General features: G+C 54.8%; 1 protein-coding gene across 3 annotated transcripts in view; it reads right to left on the bottom strand.

Annotated features, from left to right (window-relative positions):
* Window positions 1–3102: 3102 nt before the first annotated feature.
* LOC139279020 (low-density lipoprotein receptor-related protein 3-like) overlaps window positions 3103–16122 on the bottom strand; it is a 44485-nt gene continuing 31465 nt past the window's right edge. For all 3 annotated transcript variants that reach the window (XM_070898342.1, XM_070898343.1, XM_070898344.1), the window contains 3 exons: window positions 12936–14022; window positions 11725–11857; window positions 3103–8547 (listed from right to left, as the gene is read on the bottom strand). In XM_070898342.1, coding sequence (XP_070754443.1) covers window positions 7654–8547; window positions 11725–11857; window positions 12936–14022 — 2114 coding nt within the window. In that variant the 3' untranslated portion in view covers window positions 3103–7653. The remainder of the gene's footprint in view (window positions 8548–11724; window positions 11858–12935; window positions 14023–16122) is intronic.

Consider the following 16122-nt stretch of genomic DNA (forward strand, 5'->3'; position numbering starts at 1 on the left):
ACATTAATCTCGTGTCGGACCTTGTCGAAAGCCTTCTGAAAGTCCAAATATACCACATCAACTGGTTCTCCCTTGTCCACTTTACTGGAAACATCCTCAAAAAATTCCAGAAGATTGGTCAAGCATGATTTCCCTTTCACAAATCCATGCTGACTTGGACCAATCATGTCACCATTTTCCAGATGCACTGCTATGACATCCTTAATAATTGATTCCATCATTTTACCCACTACCGATGTCAGGCTGACCGGTCTATAATTCCGTTTTCTCTCTCCCTCCTTTTTTAAAAAGTGGGGTTACATTAGCTACCCTCCACTTCATAGGAACTGATCCAGAGTCAATGGAATGTTGGAAAATGACTGTCAATGCATCCGCTATTTCCAAGGCCACCTCCTTAAGTACTCTGGGATGCAGTCCATGAGGCCCTGGGGATTTATCGGCCTTCAATCCCATCAATTTCCCCAACACAATTTCCCGACTAATAAAGATTTCCTTCAGTTCCCCCTCCTTACTAGACCCTCTGACCTCTTTTATATCTGGAAGGTTGTTTGTATCCTCCTTAGTGAATACCGAACCAAAGTACTTGTTCAATTGGTCTGCCATTTCTTTGTTCCCCGTTATGACTTCCCCTGATTCTGACTGCAGGGGACCTACGTTTGTCTTTAGTAACCTTTTTCTCTTTACATACCTATAGAAACTTCTGCAATCCACCTTAATGTTCCCTGCAAGCTTCTTCTCGTACTCCATTTTCCCTGCCCTAATCAAACCCTTTGTCCTCCTCTGCTGAGTTCTAAATTTCTCCCAGTCCCCAGGTTCGCTGCTATTTCTGGCCAATTTGTATGCCACTTCCTTGGCTTTAATACTATCCCTGATTTCCCTTGATAGCCACGGTTGAGCCACCTTCCCTTTTTTATTTTTACGCCAGACAGGAATGTACAATTGTTGTACTTCATCCATGCGGTCTCTAAATGTCTGCCATTGCCCATCCACAGTCAACCCCCTAAGTATCATTCGCCAATCTATCCTAGCCAATTCACGCCTCATACCTTCAAAGTTACCCTTCTTTAAGTTCTGGACCATGGTCTCTGAAATTACTGTTTCATTCTCCATCCTAATGCAGAATTCCACCATATTATGGTCACTCTTCCCCAAGGGGCCTCGCACAATGAGATTGCTAATTAATCCTCTCTCATTACACAACACCCAGTCTAAGATGGCCTCCCCCTTAGTTGGTTCCTCAACATATTGGTCTAGAAAACCATCCCTTATGCACTCCAGGAAATCCTCCTCCACCGTATTGCTTCCAGTTTGGCTAGCCCAATCTATGTGCATATTAAAGTCACCCATTATAACTGCTACACCTTTATTGCATGCACCCCTAATTTCCTGTTTGATGCCCTCCCAAGCATCCCTATTACTGTTTGGAGGTCTGTACACAACTCCTACTAACGTTTTTTGCCCTTTGGTGTTCTGCAGCTCTACCCATATAGATTCCACATCATCCAAGCTAATGTCTTTCCTAACTATTGCATTAATCTCCTCTTTAACCAACAATGCTACCCCACCTCCTTTTCCTTTTATTCTATCCTTCCTGAATGTTGAATACCCCTGAATGTTGAGTTCCCAGCCCTGATCATCCTGGAGCCACGTCTCCGTAATCCCAATCACATCATATTTATTAACATCTATTTGCACAATTAATTCATCCACCTTATTGCGGATACTCCTTGCATTAAGACACAAAGCCTTCAGGCTTGTTTTTTTAACACCCTTTGTCCTTTTAGAATTTTGCTGTACAGTGGCCCTTTTTGTTCTTTGCCTTGGGTTTCTCCGCCCTCCACTTTTCCTCATCTCCTTTCTGTCTTTTGCTTTTGCCTCCTTTTTGTTTCCCTCTGTCTCCCTGCATTGATTCCCATCCCCCTGCCATATCAGTTTAAATCCTCCCCAACAGCACTAGCAAACACTCCCCCTAGGACATTGGTTCCGGTCCTGCCCAGGTGCAGACCGTCCGGTTTGTACTGGTCCCACCTCCCCCAGAACCGGTTCCAATGCCCCAGGAATTTGAATCCCTCCCTGTTGCACCACTGCTCAAGCCACGCATTCATCTGCACTATCCTGCGATTCCTACTCTGACTATCACGTGGCACTGGTAGCAATCCCGAGATTACTACTTTTGAGGTCCTACTTTTTAATTTAGCTCCTAGCTCCTTAAATTCGTTTCGTAGGACCTCATCTCTTTTTTTTACCTATGTCATTGGTACCAATGTGCACCACGACAACTGGCTGTTCTCCCTCCCATTTCAGAATGTCCTGCAATGATCTTCCGACCACATATCCACGGCATAACTAAAACCGTCTATTTCCACCTCCGGTACATCGCCCGTCTCCACCCCTGCCTCAGCTCTTCCGCTGCGGAAACTCTCATCCATGCCTTTGTTACCTCTAGACTTGACTATTCCAACACACTCCCACAATCTACCCTAAACTTGAGGTCATCCAAAACTCAGCTGCCCATGTCCTAACTCACACCAAGTCCCATTCACCCATCACCCGTGTTCGCCGACCTACACTGGCTCCTGGTTAAAGCATCGTATCAATTTTAAAATTCTCATCCTGGTTTTCAAATCCCTCCATGGCCTCACCCCTCCCTATCTCGGCAATCTCCTCCAGCCCCACAAGATATCTACGCTCCTCTAACTCTGCCCTCTTGAGCATTCGATTATAACCGCTCAACCATTGGTGGCCGTGCCTTCTGTTGCCTAGGCCCTAAGCTCTGGAATTTCCGGTCTAAACCTCTCCATTCCTTTAAGACGCTCCTAAAAAACCTACCTCTCTGACCAAGCGTTTGGCCATCTGACCCAGTTTCTCCTTATGTAGCTGGTGTCAAACTTTTGTCTATAACACTCCTGTGAAGCACCTTGGGACCTTCTATATAAATACAAGTAGTCGTTGGTGTGTCTTGGTGAGGCATCTTGGGACGTTTCACTACATTGTAAAGAGCAATACCAATGCCGAGAATTGTTGTATCTGTAAGGAGATTGGAATTGGTAACCCAATCACCACTCGCCACTCTTGGAAGGTCATTGAAGCTCCACACGAAAATTTGTGAAGTTGAAATATTAAGCAATTTATTGATCCATTGCCACAATAAAACTTGTTTTCAGGGGTCAACCCCACTTTTGGCACTTCCCTATTTCACAATTCCAGTGCTGTCACGAGGCATGTTTAGTGTACTGGTCGATCACAGGGTTATCACACACACCAATTTAACACGCTAATCGTGTGACATTCTTATTTAATTCACTCAGATTAGTCCCACCCCCAATGACAGACCTGTACCCACCAGTACTGTACCCCAGTGTTATACAGTGACAGACCTGTACCCACCAGTACTGTACCCCAGTGTTATACAGTGACAGACCTGTACCCACCAGTACTGTACCCCAGTGTTATACAGTGACAGACCTGTACCCACCAGTACTGTACCCCAGTGTTATACAGTGACAGACCTGTACCCACCAGTACTGTACCCCAGTGTTATACAGGGACAGACCTGTACCCACCTGTACTGTACCCGTGTTATACAGTGACAGACCTGTACCCACCAGTACTGTACCCCAGTGTTATAGTGACACACCTGTACCCACCAGTACTGTACCCCAGTGTTATACAGCGACAGACCTGTACCCACCAGTATTGTACCCCAGTGTTATACAGTGACAGACCTGTACCCACCAGTACTGTACCCCAGTGTTATACAGTGACAGACCTGTACCCACCAGTACTGTACCCCAGTGTTATACAGGGACAGACCTGTACCCACCAGTATTGTACCCGTTATACAGTGACAGACCTGTACCCACCAGTACTGTACCCTAGTGTTATACAGGGACAGACCTGTACCCACCTGTACTGTACCCCAGTGTTATACAGGGACCTATACCCCCGGTGTTAGTGACAGACCTGTATCCACCAGTACTGTACCCCAGTGTTATACAGCGACAGACCTGTACCCACCAGTACTGTACCCCAGTGTTATACAGTGACAGACCTGTACCCACCTGTACTGTACCCCAGTGTTAGTGACAGACCTGTACCCACCAGTACTGTACCCCAGTGTTATACAGTGACAGACCTGTACCCACCAGTACTGTACCCCAGTGTTATACAGTGACAGACCTGTATCCACCAGTACTGTACCCCAGTGTTATACAGTGACAGACCTGTACCCACCAGTACTGTACCCCAGTGTTATACAGTGACAGACCTGTATCCACCAGTACTGTACCCCAGTGTTATACAGTGACAGACCTGTATCCACCAGTACTGTACCCCAGTGTTATAGTGACAGACCTGTACCCACCAGTACTGTACCCCAGTGTTATAGTGACAGACCTGTACCCACCAGTACTGTACCCCAGTGTTATACAGTGACAGACCTGTACCCACCAGTACTGTACCCCAGTGTTATACAGTGACAGACCTGTACCCACCAGTACTGTACCCCAGTGTTATACAGTGACAGACCTGTACCCACCAGTACTGTACCCCAGGGTTATTCAGTGACAGACCTGTACCCACCAGTACTGTACCTCAGTGTTATACAGCGACAGACCTGTACCCACCAGTACTGTACCCCAGTGTTATACAGGGACAGACCTGTACCCACCAGTACTGTACCCCAGGGTTATTCAGTGACAGACCTGTACCCACCAGTACTGTACCTCAGTTATACAGCGACAGACCTGTACCCACCAGTACTGTACCCCAGTGTTATACAGTGACAGACCTGTACCCACCAGTACTGTACCCCAGTATTATACACTGACAGACCTGTACCCCAGTGTTATACAGTGACAGACCTGTACCCACCAGTACTGTACCCCAGTGTTATTCAGTGACATACCTATACCCACCAGTACTGTACCCCAGTGTTATACAGTGACAGACCTGTACCCACCAGTACTGTACCCCAGTTATACAGTGACAGACCTGTACCCACCAGTACTGTACCTCAGTGTTATTCAGTGACATACCTATACCCACCAGTACTGTACCCCAGTGTTATACAGTGACAGACCTGTACCCACCAGTACTGTACCCCAGTTATACAGTGACAGACCTGTACCCACCAGTACTGTACCTCAGTGTTATACAGGGACAGACCCTGTCCCCACCAGTACTGTACCCGTGTTATACAGTAACAGACCTGTACCCAATAGTACTGTACTGCAGTGTTATACAGTGATAGGCCTGTACCCACCAGTACTATATCCCGGGGTTGTACAGTGACACACCTGTACCCATCTGTACTGTACTCGTTATACAGTGACAGACCTGTACCCACTGGTACTGTACCCCAGAGCTATACTGTGACAGACCTGTACCCACCAGTACTGTACCCCAGTGTTATACAGGGACAGACCTGTAACCACCAGTACTGTAGCCAGTTATATAGTGACAGACCTGTACTGTACCCCAGTGTTATAGTGACAGACCTGTACCCACCAGTACTGTACCCGTGTTATACAGTGACAGACCTGTACCCACCAGTACTGTACCCCAGTGTTATACAGGGACACACCTGTACCCCTCAGTACTGTACCCCAGTGTTATACTGCGACAGACCTGTACCCACCAGTATTGTACCCGTTATACAGTGACAGACCTGTACCCACCAGTACTGTACCCTAGTGTTATACAGGGACAGACCTGTACCCACCTGTACTGTACCCCAGTGTTATACAGGGACCTATACCCCCGGTGTTAGTGACAGACCTGTACCCACCAGTACTGTAATGCAGTGTTAGTGACAGACCTGTACCCACCAGTACTGTACCCCAGTGTTATAGTGACAGACCTGTACCCACCAGTACTGTACCCCAGTGTTATAGTGACAGACCTGTACCCACCAGTACTGTACCCCAGTGTTATAGTGACAGACCTGTACCCACCAGTACTGTACCCCAGTGTTATACAGTGACAGACCTGTACCCACCAATACTGTACCAGTGTTAGTGACTGCCTTGTACCCACCAGTACTGTACCCCAATATTATACAGTGACAGACCTGTACCCCCCAGTACTGTATCCGTGTTATACAGTACCCCAAGTGTTATACCGGGACAGACCTGTACCCCTCAGTAACTTTACGCCGGTGTGATTAAGCTGTAAATGCTCTCTCCGGGCCGAGCCCGGGTTTGGATGGGCTAAATCTAGAATCGTGGCACTGGGTGTTTGTCACAATTCACATGGACATGGTGGGATTTTGACTCCCCTTGTTGCACCTAACAGAAATGCCAATGACAACACATGGATTGGGTAGGGCACGTTGCTGGCGAGAGCGCTGCCACAGCTGCGAGTGACAACTGAGTGATTTAATGGTCAGTTAATGTGCCTGGATAGATCTCTGTCTTCTCGGTAGAAATCTACATCGGACAATTGTGTAAAGTTTAGCATCAAAAAGGGGAAGATTTGAATCAGAGAATGACACCGACAGGGCACAAGCTTCACATCCCCAATTCCACACAGCACCCTCCGAACCCGATCAGCACGGATGTGTGGGAGGAGGCTTCACTCAGTGACAGGTTCTGATCCTCACCGTCACGATGACACACTTCAGATCCTCTGACACAAACCCCACAAAACGGCATTTCAATTTGGCTTCTTCGTGTTTTTTGATTTACAGATTCATCGGCTGCGTAGCAAAGATTCAATCCAGCCAGGGGACGAGTAGAGGGGAACGGGAGAGATGAAGAGTTCCAAACACAGGCAGTGACGATGAGAAGCCGCTTTCAGTGGCCTCTCACACTGGACAGGCCGACAGACAGACAAGACAGATGGATAGACACCAGGCAGAGAGGCAGACAGAGTGGGACAGGCAGACATGCAAAAAGGGAGATGTATATAGACAGAACAGAGAGACACAAAGCAACAGATAGATAGAGAGATAGACACACAGTGAGACAGACAGTAGAGAGACAGATGAGGAGACGTATGGAGAAAGGCACCAGATAGAGGCACAGAGAGGGACCAGATAGAAAGATGGATAGAAGACAAAAAGATAGGGAGGAAAACAAACAAAGTGAGGGTCCGAACGAGTAGCCTGCAAGACTGCAGAGGGAACCTGGCTCCAAACCTGCCCGTGAAAAGGGACCTAAATATCTCATTACGGTGACAAGCTAGCTGGACTTCTTTGCAATCCTAGATTCATCGCATAAACACTTTGATACATTCTCCAAATATTGACCAAAAATTACATCTTTAGAGGTGAGCAAGTTAACAATGGCACGGCGCTATAGTCACAGCAACTTCTGGGAATCACTCACTCTTTTGGACGACGTGTTCGGCTGTATAAATAGTACATCTCAAATTCTCGTCTACACTTGCTGCCCTGTATTAAGCCACACAATGACCGAAGGTTTTAAATAACAGATTGTAAATGCCGGCGGTGTCCGGCAGGAGGGCTGAGCACAGACACCAGCCCCACGGCCCGGTTAATGTATCACCTTTAAAGCAGCTTTGTTGATATGTGGTTCTTTTTTTTTTTGGTTGAATGGAGAATGAAATAATCGGTTTTAAAAATACTGCAGCGATAAAAATACCGGACAGCGTTCAGCATTTGAATGTCTCTGTGGCGATCGGGACCATTCCTCAGCAGTCGAGCAGAGCTTCATCATCGCCCCTGTGGGTGGGCTGCCGGAAGGGGTTGGGGAAGGAAGGGTCTGACGGAGGGGTCTCTGCGGAGAAGTGTTTGTGACGAGGCACCGACAGGGAGCACGGTCTTTCCGTCACAGAGTCCGGGCGACGGCAGCACTGACTCCTGCGTGCGGGAGGAGCCGAGGTCAGTCTCTGCCGATTGGGATCGCGGCGACGGTCAGGAGGGGAGCACCCGGCCTGCCCTCTCTCGAGCGCCGTTACCTCCACCACCCCCGAGCTCCTGGCCCTGCTGCCCCCGGACCCCGAGGGGCGTGAGCACGGACGCTGTCGCGGGCTACCGAAGCCCCGCTCCGGGCTGCCGGACAGCGGGTGGCGGGGGAAGAGGTCTCGGGGACGGGCTTCTCCCGACGCCCACTCCAGGGGGAAGTCCAAGTCGCTGCTGCAGGTTTCCTCGGAACTCGAAGAGCAGAGCGGGCGGGCCGTCTGCAGCCCCGTCTGGCAGTCTGCGGCGGGGGACGGCGAGGGGGAGGATTTCAGCACCGGGTTTTCCAGGGGCGCCGTCGGCAGTCCGTCCCCTGCGGCCCCACGAGCCTCGCCGACCTGCCGATCGGTCTCCGTGTCGGTGTCCGAATCTGGCTCCTCGCGAGGTCCCGCGCTGCTCCGGCCGCCCTCCTCCCGCGGGCAGCCCCGTGCCGTCTCGCCACGGCCCAGCCGGGTGGACGAGGAGGCCGAGGTGGGGGTGAGCAGGGGGATAAGTCCCCAGCCCCGGGGTCGGTGGAAGAACCGGTTCCAAATCCTGCTGAGGCGGCCACGCGAGGTCATCCTGCGCGTAGAATGGCGGCGGATTTGGCGTCTCATAGCCGTGCGAATGTTCTGCAGGACGGAGGCCTGGAAACAGACAGAAAGCGTTAGAATCTCCGCAAGGGCTGGCTGGCCATTCATACTGGCGCTGACGCCTGCAGGTTCCGCAATCTATAGCAAGATAACCCCTTTGCCTCCCTTCAGGGCAACAACTTGCCGTGGGGGGCGAGTTACACAGGCCCTTGCCACCTCCGGTACCTCGAGCAAGCAGCCGGGCAGGGAATTGGACCCGAGTCCATGATCGGATCAGCCATGATCTTATTGAATGGCGGAGCAGGCTCGAGGGGCCGCGTGGCCGACTCCTGCTCCTATTTCTTATCTCACATCTCCATGCACAAGCTTAGTCTTTCGGGCTGAGAGTTTAAACCTCTCAGGCAGACGTAAAAGAACTCGCGGCATTATTAGCAGGGGAGGGAAGTTCTACTCAAGTGTCCTGGCCAATATTTATCGCTCAACCGACGTAACTAAAACAGATTATCTGCTCATTATCACATTGCTGTTTGTGGGAGCTTGCTGTGCGCAAATCGGCTGCCTTGTTTCCCACATTACAACAGTGACTACGCTCCAAAAAGCACTTAATTGGCTGTAAAGCGCTTTGGGACGTCCTGAGGTGGTGAAGGCGCTCTAGAAATACCGGTCTTTCTTTCAAGAGTAAATGTTAGTGGACTATTCAACTGTGGGTGGCACCACAGCCAATCCTGCCCTCACACACACACACACACCTGCTAGGGTTGATTGATGGGCAGTGATTAAGAGTGGGAAGGTCCACCTCACTATTCCGGAGGGGGTGGGGGGGGTTGACGTTAATGGCGGAGCCCCCGACTGTCCGGTAGACCTGGTCTGAACGGCTCAGTAACCACAACTTTCCCCCACTGGGACCCAGTGAGCCATCGGGGGAGCCACATCAGGATCAGTCGGGAAAGGTATTGGCCTGCCTCACCCGTAACAACAAGGGCACCTTTTTGGGAGAGATGTGGGCATCGCTGGTAAAGCCGCCATTTATTGCCCATTCCAGGAGCTGGCTGGCTCAGAGTGGTACTGGCAGAGCCCACACGATCGCTTAGCTTCACATCGTGCGGAGCCCAGGGGGATGGGGCAAAAAAAAAGGTTGGAAAGAAGATGAAGTTGCCATCTCTCACTCGCTCTCCATCTGTTAGTGTGTACTGAGTTAACTGTGTGAAGGGATATGGATCAGGGATTTTTTTTAATGTATTTATTCATGGAATATGGGCATCACTGGTGAGGTCAACATTTATTGCCCATCCCTAATTGCTCCTGGAGAAGGTGGTGGTGAGCCGCCTTCTTGAACCGCTGCAGTCCGTGTGGTGAAGGTGCTCCCACAGTGCTGTTAGGGAGGGAGTTCCAGGATTGTGACCCAGCGACGATGAAGGAACGGCCAATATATTTCCAAGTCGGGATGGTGTGTGACTGGGAGGGGAACGTGGAGGTGGTGGTGTTCCCATGCGCCTGCTGCCCTTGTCCTTCTAGGTGGTAGAGGTCGTGGGTTTGGGAGGTGCTGCCGAGGAAGCCTTGGCGAGTTGCCGCAGTGCATCTTGTAGATGGTGCACACTGCAGCCAGGGGGCGCCGGTGGTGGAGTGAGTGAGTGTTTAAAGTGGGGTACTGTGTGGCGGGGTCAGGTTGGTACAGGACCTTTGTCTTACGGGTGTTTAGTGTAAAGCCCATGCTCTCGTACGCCTCGGTGAAGGTGTTGACGATGGTTTGCAGTTCGGCCACCGAGTGTACCCAGTCACAAACGTTGTCTGCGTACTGCAGTTCGATGACAGAGGATGGGACGACCTTGGATCTGGCCTGGAGGCGACGGAAACGCAACAATTTCTCGTTTGTTCTGCAGATTAGCTCTACCCCAGCGGGGAGCTTATTGAGGGTGAGATGGAGCATTGCAGCAAGGAAGATCGAGAAATGCACTGGTGCGATGACACAGGCCAGCTTGACCCCAGTCCACACATGTATTGGGTATCCCCAGCATGGAAGCATTGGCCTCGCTCAACCAGCTCCAATGGATGGGCCACATCGTCCGCACGCCCGATACTGGACTCCCTGTCACAGGAGGGGCAGATAACTGTCCCACCTGTGACAGGGACTGTGGCTCTCGTATCGGACTGTTCAGCCACCTGAGGACTCATTTTTAGAGTGGAAGCAAGTCTTCCTCGATTCCGAGGGATCGCCTATGATGATGACTAGACTCCCAAAGAAAGCACTCTACTCAGAGCTCCGACACGGCAAGTGAGCCCCAGGTGGGCAGAGGAAATGCTTCAAGGACACGCTCGAAGCCTCCTTGAAAAAATGCAACATCCCCACCAGCCTGGGACCTGGGAGTCCCTGGCCCGCGATCGCCCAAAATGGAGGAGAAGCATCTGGGAAGGCGCCGAACACACGCAAACAGCAGAAGGAGCGCACGACCCACCCGTCCCTTCAACCACCGTCTGCCCCACCTGTGAGACACCGTAATTCCCGCATTGGACTCAGTCACCTGGGAACTCATTTAACTGTGGAAGCAAATGATCCTCGACTCCGAGGAACTGATGGGGTGCCAATCAAGCGGGGTAGGACGGTGTGTTGGGGCAGGGGGGGGGGGAGGAGGGGGGAGCGGGAGGGGGGAGAGGGGCGGGAGCAGGAGGGGGAGGGGAGCGCGGGGGCGGGAGGAGAGCGGGAGGGGGAGCAGAGGCTGGGAGCAGGGGGCAGGGACCGGGAGCGGAGAGGGGCCGGGGCAGGAGTGGGGGGGGCCTGGAGCGGGCCAGGTAGGGGGGGGGGGGGGGGTGGGGGGTGTGGTAAGGGGGGCCAGGTGCGGGAAAGGTGCCGGGGGCGGGCAGGGTCGGGTTCGTCCTTCAGGTAAGATGCGGCTCTATACTTCCAGCATTCTGGACTTTTATTTTAGAAACCAAAACAACCAGGAGTGAAGCGTTGTAAAAATCCCTTCAGACTGATAGAGCACAGGAGGAGGCCATTGGACCCATCGTACTTGTGCCAGCTCTGTGAAACAGCGATCCAATCAGTCCCACTCCTCCCGCTCTTTCCCCACAGCCCTGCACATTTCCCCCTTCAAGTATTTATCCAGTTCCCTTTTGAAAGTTACTACGGAGAGCATTCCAGATCTCAACAAGTCGCTGTGTAAAAGCATTGCCCCCCTCAGATCTCCCCGGGTGGTTTGCCCGCCCGTGGTCTGAACGGAGCAGCCGCTGTACCTGAGCCGGGTTGTAGACGGGGAAATCATCGACAGGTGGGATGAGGCCCTGGGCAATTAGCTGGCCGTAGGAGGGCGGAGCCTCACGCTGCACAAAGTCCGCCTCCAGGCGGGTCATCGGGGTGTCAAACGCTCTAAAACAAAAACACAAATTCATCTGTGAAAGTAGTTGTGTTTTAGGAATATCATTTCAAAATACATCTAACTCCAGATGTACACAATCCAAGCTGACACAGAGCGAGCGCCGCACTGTCGGAGGGGCAGTACTGAGGGAGCGCCGCACTGTCGGAGGGGCAGTACTGAGGGAGTGCTGCACTGTCGGAGGGGCAGTACTGAGGGAGTGCTGCACTGTCGGAGGGGCAGTACTGAGGGAGCGCCGCACTGTCGGAGGGGCAGTACTGAGGGAGCGCCGCACTGTCGGAGGGGCTGTACTGAGGGAGCGCCGCACTGTCGGAGGGGCTGTACTGAGGGAGCGCCGCACTGTCGGAGGGGCAGTACTGAGGGAGCGCCGCGCTGTCGGAGGGGCAGTACTGAGGGAGCGCCGCGCTGTCGGAGGGGCAGTACTGAGGGAGCGCCGCGCTGTTGGAGGGGCAGTACTGAGGGAGCGCCGCGCTGTCGGAGGGGCAGTACTGAGGGAGCGTCGCGCTGTCGGAGGGGCAGTACTGAGGGAGCGCCGCGCTGTCGGAGGGGCAGTACTGAGGGAGCGCCGCGCTGTCGGAGGGGCAGTACTGAGGGAGCGTCGCACTGTCGGAGGGGCAGTACTGAGGGAGCGCCGCACTGTCGGAGGGGCAGTACTGAGGGAGCGCCGCACTGTCGGAGGGGCAGTACTGAGGGAGAGCCGCACTGTCGGAGGGGCAGTACTGAGGGAGCGCCGCACTGTCGGAGGGGTAGTACTGAGGGAGCGCCGCACTGTCGGAGGGGCAGTACTGAGGGAGCGCCGCGCTGTCGGAGCGGCAGTACTGAGGGAGCGCCGCACTGCCGTTGGGGCAGTACTGAGGGAGCGCCGCGCTGTCGGAGGGGCCGTATTTCGGATGAGACGCTAACCCGAGGCCCCCCTGTCTGCCCTCCGGTGGATGCAAAGGCTCCCATGTTCTGACCCGCCATTGAACATCTGCCACAAATGTTCTAGCTGCAAACTTCGGGCGCTTTGACTTTTTCCCGCGCGCGTGGGACTGCGACCGAGCTGCGCGGACTGCGGCTCGCTGCGGTTACCTGTACTCGCGTGTTCGGAGGGAGTAGAGTTTAAACGCACAGCCCAAGGCGATGACGAGCAGGAGCCCGCAGATCAGGCTTCCGATCAGGGCGGCCGTGATCACCTTCCGCGGCACCACCACCAGGCAGTGGTGCTCGTCGCTGCCGTCCTGGCAATCCTCCTGCCCGTCACACCGCCACTGCTCGAAGATGCAGATCTTGGTGCCGCAGTGGAAGTTGCCCGGCTGGCAGGAGAAGCAGTTCTTCTCGTCGGAGCCGTCGGGGCAGTTCTTCTGGTTGTTGCAGCGGTCGGCCGGCGGGTAGCACATGCCGCTGGTGCCCCCGCACGGGTACTCGTCCTTCTGGCAGGCCGCGCAGCTCTCCTCGTCCTTGCCGTCCGGGCACTGCCACCACCCGTCGCAGCGCTGCGCGTCGGCGAAGCAGCCCCCGTCGTTGCCGCACGGTCGCTGCCGCGGCAGGCAGTAGCCCTTCACCTGGTAGGTGGCGTTGAAGCCGTGGCCGCTGCTGCCCGGCTCGGTGCGGTAGGAGACGGCGATCTGGCCCCGGGAGGACTCGAGGGTGACGGGCCGCCGGTTGTTGCGGAAGGAGAGGGTCTGGAGCAGCCGGCCCCGTTCCGGGGCCGCCCCGTCGTACACGCGCAGCCGGTCGCTGTAGCCCAGCTGCAGGCTGAGCTGCAGCACGATGCGCCGGCTGTCCTGCGTGTCCACCACCCAGGTGCAGTCCAGCTGAGCCGCGCCGCGCGCCGGCCGGAAGTAGTCGGGCGAGGCGAAGGAGCCGTAGAAGTTGCCCAGCCTCTTGCCGCAGCTGGTGTCGGGGCAGCTCTCCTCGTCCGCGCCCTCCTCGCAGTCGGCACTGCCGTCACACCGCACCGCCAGCGGGAGGCACAGGGGGGCGCGCTCCACCAGGCAGCCGAAGGTTCCGGCCGGGCACAGGCTGGCCTGGGGCACCGTCGCCGGGGCCTGGCACTCCTGCTCGTCGGAGTTATCGCCGCATTCGTCCATCTGGTTACACCGCCAGGCGCTCAGGATGCACTTCCCGTTCCCGCACAGGAACTCGTCCGCCTTGCAGCTGCTCTGTGCCAGCTTCCCTGTGTGAACAGCGAAAGATTCACAAGCTCAGACTCCCCGGGTACATCACACCCGCAGCACACACTCCCCGGGTACATCACACCCACAGACCGACTCCCCGGGTACATCACACCCACAGACCGACTCCCCGGGTACATCACACCCACAGACCGACTCCCCGGGTACATCACACCCACAGCTCACACTCCCCGGGTACATCACACCCACAGCACACACTCCCCGGGTACATCACACCCACAGCACACACTCCCCGGGTACATCACACCCACAGACCGACTCCCCGGGTACATCACACCCACAGCACACACTCCCCGGGTACATCACACCCACAGACCGACTCCCCGGGTACATCACACCCACAGCACACACTCCCCGGGTACATCACACCCACAGACCGACTCCCCGGGTACATCACACCCACAGCACACACTCCCCAGGTACATCACACCCACAGCACACACTCCCCGGGTACATCACACCCACAGACCGACTCCCCGGGTACATCACACCCACAGCACACACTCCCCGGGTACATCACACCCACAGACCGACTCCCCGGGTACATCACACCCACAGACCGACTCCCCGGGTACATCACACCCACAGCACACACTCCCCGGGTACATCACACCCACAGACCGACTCCCCGGGTACATCACACCCACAGCACACACTCCCCGGGTACATCACACCCACAGCACACACTCCCCGGGTAATCACACCCACAGCACACACTCCCCGGGTAATCACACCCACAGCACACACTCCCCGGGTACATCACACCCACAGACCGACTCCCCGGGTACATCACACCCACAGCACACACTCCCCGGGTACATCACACCCACAGACCGACTCCCCGGGTACATCACACCCACAGCACACACTCCCCGGGTACATCACACCCACAGCACACACTCCCCGGGTAATCACACCCACAGCACACACTCCCCGGGTAATCACACCCACAGCACACACTCCCCGGGTACATCACACCCACAGCTCACACTCCCCGGGTACATCACACCCACAGACCGACTCCCCGGGTACATCACACCCACAGCACACACTCCCCGGGTACATCACACCCACAGCACACACTCCCCGGGTACATCACACCCACAGACCGACTCCCCGGGTACATCACACCCACAGCTCACACTCCCCGGGTACATCACACCCACAGACCGACTCCCCGGGTACATCACACCCACAGCACACACTCCCCGGGTACATCACACCCACAGCACACACTCCCCGGGTAATCACACCCGCAGCACACACTCCCCGGGTACATCACACCCACAGCACACACTCCCCGGGTACATCACATCCACAGACCGACTCCCCGGGTACATCACACCCACAGCACACACTCCCCGGGTACATCACACCCACAGCACACACTCCCCGGGTAATCACACCCGCAGCTCACACTCCCCGGGTACATCACACCCACAGACCGACTCCCCGGGTACATCACACCCACAGCACACACTCCCCGGGTACATCACACCCACAGCACACACTCCCCAGGTAATCACACCCACAGCACACACTCCCCGGGTACATCACACCCACAGCACACACTCCCCGGGTACATCACACCCACAGACCGACTCCCCGGGTACATCACACCCACAGCACACACTCCCCGGGTACATCACATCCACAGCACACACTCCCCGGGTACATCACACCCACAGCACACACTCCCCGGGTACATCACACCCACAGCTCACACTCCCCGGGTACATCACACCCACAGCACACACTCCCCGGGTACATCACACCCACAGCACACACTCCCCGGGTACATCACATCCACAGCACACACTCCCCGGGTACATCACATCCACAACACACACTCCCCGGGTACATCACACCCACAGCACACACTCCCGGGTACATCACATCCACAGCACACACTCCCCGGGTACATCACACCCACAGACCGACTCCCCGGGTACATCACACCCACAGACCGACTCCCCGGGTACATCACACCCACAGCACACACTCCCCGGGTACATCACATCCACAGCTCAGAAACAGGCCATTGGGCCCACCGCTCCGTGCCGGGGTTTATGCTCCACACC

The sequence above is a fragment of the Pristiophorus japonicus genome, chromosome 13 (assembly GCF_044704955.1).
Source record: "Pristiophorus japonicus isolate sPriJap1 chromosome 13, sPriJap1.hap1, whole genome shotgun sequence".
Classification (NCBI taxonomy): domain Eukaryota; kingdom Metazoa; phylum Chordata; class Chondrichthyes; family Pristiophoridae; genus Pristiophorus; species Pristiophorus japonicus.